Source organism: Marmota marmota, unplaced genomic scaffold (assembly GCF_001458135.2).
Source record: "Marmota marmota marmota unplaced genomic scaffold, marMar, whole genome shotgun sequence".
NCBI lineage: Eukaryota > Metazoa > Chordata > Mammalia > Rodentia > Sciuridae > Marmota > Marmota marmota.
The window spans coordinates 45600572-45604418 of record NW_026000229.1 but is presented as its reverse complement, the minus strand read 5'-3'; the positions used below and the strand labels follow the sequence as shown (position 1 = coordinate 45604418).

At 36.7% G+C, this 3847-nt stretch overlaps 1 protein-coding gene across 1 annotated transcript; it reads left to right on the top strand.

The window, feature by feature from the left end:
* The first annotated feature begins 521 nt into the window (after positions 1-521).
* LOC125613377 (olfactory receptor 4K13-like) lies at positions 522-1462 on the top strand. The gene is given in 2 exon segments (XM_048793618.1): positions 522-726; positions 729-1462. Coding segments are annotated over 2 exon segments (939 nt in total).
* Positions 1463-3847: the final 2385 nt, after the last annotated feature.

Here is a 3847-nt window from a genome sequence, read left to right as displayed (position 1 = left end):
AACATATCTATATGAAAATTGTAATTTGATTATGTTCCTATTTTTGAATTCAGGAAAAAGTAAAACTTTAAAAATATAATAATAATTTAAAAAGTGGAAGTTAAAAGTAATATTTAGTATTTCATATATAAAAATGTATTCCTCTGATTCTTCTCAAACACCTCTTGTATCATTCTAAACTAAGGATTCATTCACAGTCTGCCTGGAACTGAACATGAAAACAGACAAGGTTTAAGCATGTTCTACTGACTTTGTCTCATGTTAACCAAAGGACAAATTTGATCTATGTGGAGTGGTATCCACCACAGTTTCTACTCACTTTCTACCCTGTGAAATATCTCAGACTACAAAATACCAAGGAACACCTACAAAGCAGTCACCTTAACAAAAGGGTTGGCTCCCTAAATAACAAATAAAATGTTTAAGTAAAGATTAGTCTTGGTATCTTGTTAGTCCCTGTCATTTTTTATGTTTTTTTCCACCTTCCAGATGACATCTAAGAAACTCATGAAAATTGATAAATGGCTATCCTAAACAAAAATTCAAGTATTTCTGAATTCATCCTGCTGGGACTTTCCATTTCTCAAGAACTTCCATTACGTTTTCTTACCATCTTCATACTTGTCTATGTAGCCATTGTAGTGGGGAACCTCCTCATAATGATCTCTGTGATATTTGATAATCATCTTCACTCACCCATGTACTTCCTTCTGGCAAATCTCTCATATTTGACCTATGTCTGTCCTCTGTTGCAACTCCCAAAGTGACTGCAGACTTCCTCAGAAAACGCAAAACCATCTCATTGTGGGGCTGCATGGTCCAGATGTACTTTATGCACTTCTTTGGGGGTGGTGAGATGTCTCTCTTGATAGCTATGGCCATCGACAGGTATGTGGCCATATGCAAGCCCTTGCACTACCAGATCATCATGAACTGCAGGATGCTCATTGGGTTTCTGGTTCTGTCATGGTCAATTGGATTCATTCATACCACAAGCCAAATGGTTTTCTTGGTGGGTTTACCTTTCTGTGGTCCCAATGTTGTGGACAGCATCTTCTGTGACCTCCCTCTGGTCATCAAGCTGGCCTGCACTGACACCTATGTCCTGGAGCTCCTGGTGATTGTGGACAGTGGGCTCCTGTCCCTGGTGTGCTTCATCCTCTTGGTCATATCCTACGTCATCATGTTTGTCACCCTCTGGCAGCACTCCTCCAGGGCCTCCTCCAAGGCTGTGTCCACACTCTCTGCTCACATCACTGTAGTGATCCTCTTCTTTGGCCCCGCTATCTTCATCTATGCTTTTCCATTCAATAGTTATTCTGTAGATAAGTTTCTGTCTGTGTTTTACTCTATAATCACCCCCTTTCTTAATCCAATGATTTATACTCTGAGGAATCAGGAAATGAAAGGAGCCATTAAGAGACTGTGCAGTCAGAATAGTGTTTTCTCCCTGGACAGGTAAATATTGCTTGTGATCTCTAATTTTTACGTATTTCTTCTGCTATTTTTAGGTTTTCATTATTGTATACTTGTTCAAATAATTAAAATGAAAATGTAAAATATTATCAATATTATTCCCTCCAAATTACTGGAATTTTTAAGATATTTTTCTTTAAGATTTAAATGGAAATGTTCATAATACAGACGTAATGCCTAGATATGAATATGTTTTTCATGTAGCTGCTTGTCTTAAAATGTGTGCAATATGTAAACATAATGTTTCTATGTTAACAATGTATGATATTTCAATGTATTAATATGTAAAACTAGAACACTTTAATATAACACAGAAGATGGTGTTTGGCATTTATTTTTTAAAATCATTTTTTTAACTTGTGTAATGTTTAAAAAGATTTCTATCACTCTATGTTAACTTTGTGGAGGTTATTTGGTAAAGTTCAGCATTGAATTTAGTGGATTTTTTTCTTACTCTCTGGTTCCAATAAATATCCATTCTTATAAAACATATGAACTTATTTAGAAATTAATACTTCAAACATTTGCTCATTGTTGGGGCACACACCTGTAATCCTGGTGGCTCAGGAGGCTAACACAGCAAAATCTGAAGTTCAAAGCAAGCTTCAGCAAGTTAGAGAGATCCTAAGCAAAAAAAGAAAAAAAAAATTCAAACATTTGCTTGACTGCACAAATAGTTCTCTAAGAATATCTAATCAATTAAAATTTAAAATGATGTCTGTTTTACCCTTTCGTGTTCTACCAAAAAACATGACTTATTTTCTTAACTCAATTCAGTCAATTTTGAAACATTCTGCTTCTAAATATTTACTATGTACCATACTGTTTTCTAAGCAATAGAAAAACTGTTAATGATATATTTCTGGCCCTGCCCTGTGAAAGATGACAGAACAGTTATCTGTGTTAAGTACAGTGAACTCGGAAGAGGAGATGGATAAGCCCAGGCATTTAAAAAGCTGCAGAATTAGACATTTCCGCTTCTGTCCCTGGTCTGCTTCACTCTCTTGGTTATATCCTACATTGTCATGTTTGATACCCTCTGCAGCACTGCTCCATGCCTCCTCCAAGAGGAAAAGAGCATTCCAAGCAGAAGGGCCTGTCTATACTGGAATTGTAGAGTGAGAAATAGCTTGTAGGAAAGAAGATAGAGCTCTATGAAGGAGACTGATAAATAAAAGTAAGATTGATGCTGAGATATTGTATGGAAGGAAAGACATCAAAATGGACAATTCTACTGAATGCATTTTCAAAATCAGAAATGGAAAGATACAAACGGGTCTTGAGAATGAGATTCAATATACTTTTGGGGGGAGCATTTAATCATTGAGCTGCATCATTAGCCCTTTTTGTTATTGTTATTATTGTTATTTGAAACAGTTCCTTGCTAAATTGCTGAGGCTGGCTTTGAAATTGTGATTCTCTGACCTCAGCCTCCATAGCCACTGGAATTACAAGTGTATGCCACCATGCTCCACATGCCTATACATGCATATCTGTAATCCCAGAATCTCTAGAGGATGAGGCAGGGAGATCACAAGTTCAAAGCCATTCTCAGCAATTTAGCAAGGCCTGAAGCACCTCAGCCGGACCCCATCTCAAAATAAAATATAAAAAGGCCTGAGTGTTGTTCCCCACACACAAAAAAATCATCGACTCCAATTTTAAATCAAATTAAAGTAAGCTTGTATTTGTGTACACAAAGGCCAGCCAGCGACTGTCTTACCAGAAATCCCAGGCTAGAGATAAGCACCACAGCTTTCCAGGAACACAGTTTTATAGCAAAAAAAAAATTGCAAAAGTGGGTGTCTTGAGAACTTCCAGATAACGGAATTTTGACAAGCATAATACAAAGGATACAGTAGGCTAATTATCTACATAGGATGATATTTCAAGGTAGGTTGTTATCTGGTAAGGGGGAGCAAGGATTTATGAGGCACAACTAAGGTTTTAGAAAGGGTTGTTATCTGGTCAGGGAAACTAGGCATGGGTGAGTTCAGAGCGGGGGCAAGTATTCCAAACAAATTGAGAAATCACAGTAATTTATAGTAAAACAGAAATTAACTTTTCATGACTTGTCAGATTATAGTTTAGAAATAATTTATCCTATTCCAGAAATTGTCTGTTTGACAGGACAGGAAAGTGTGGACATCTGAGGAAGTTTCAGGAAGGACGTTTTTGACTGAAGGGTCCAGAGGGCAACTATGGCCTAAAACATTCTCTGGACAAAGAATCTAGAAATTCCTTGAACTTTATATCAGTGGGAGGAGGGGCTTGAAGATTTACATGACAAGTGTTTTTTGTTCTATCATTTTTTAGACTAGACAGAGGCATTTTTTGGTTTCTTCTTGTTGTTGTTTTTTTTTTTTTTTTT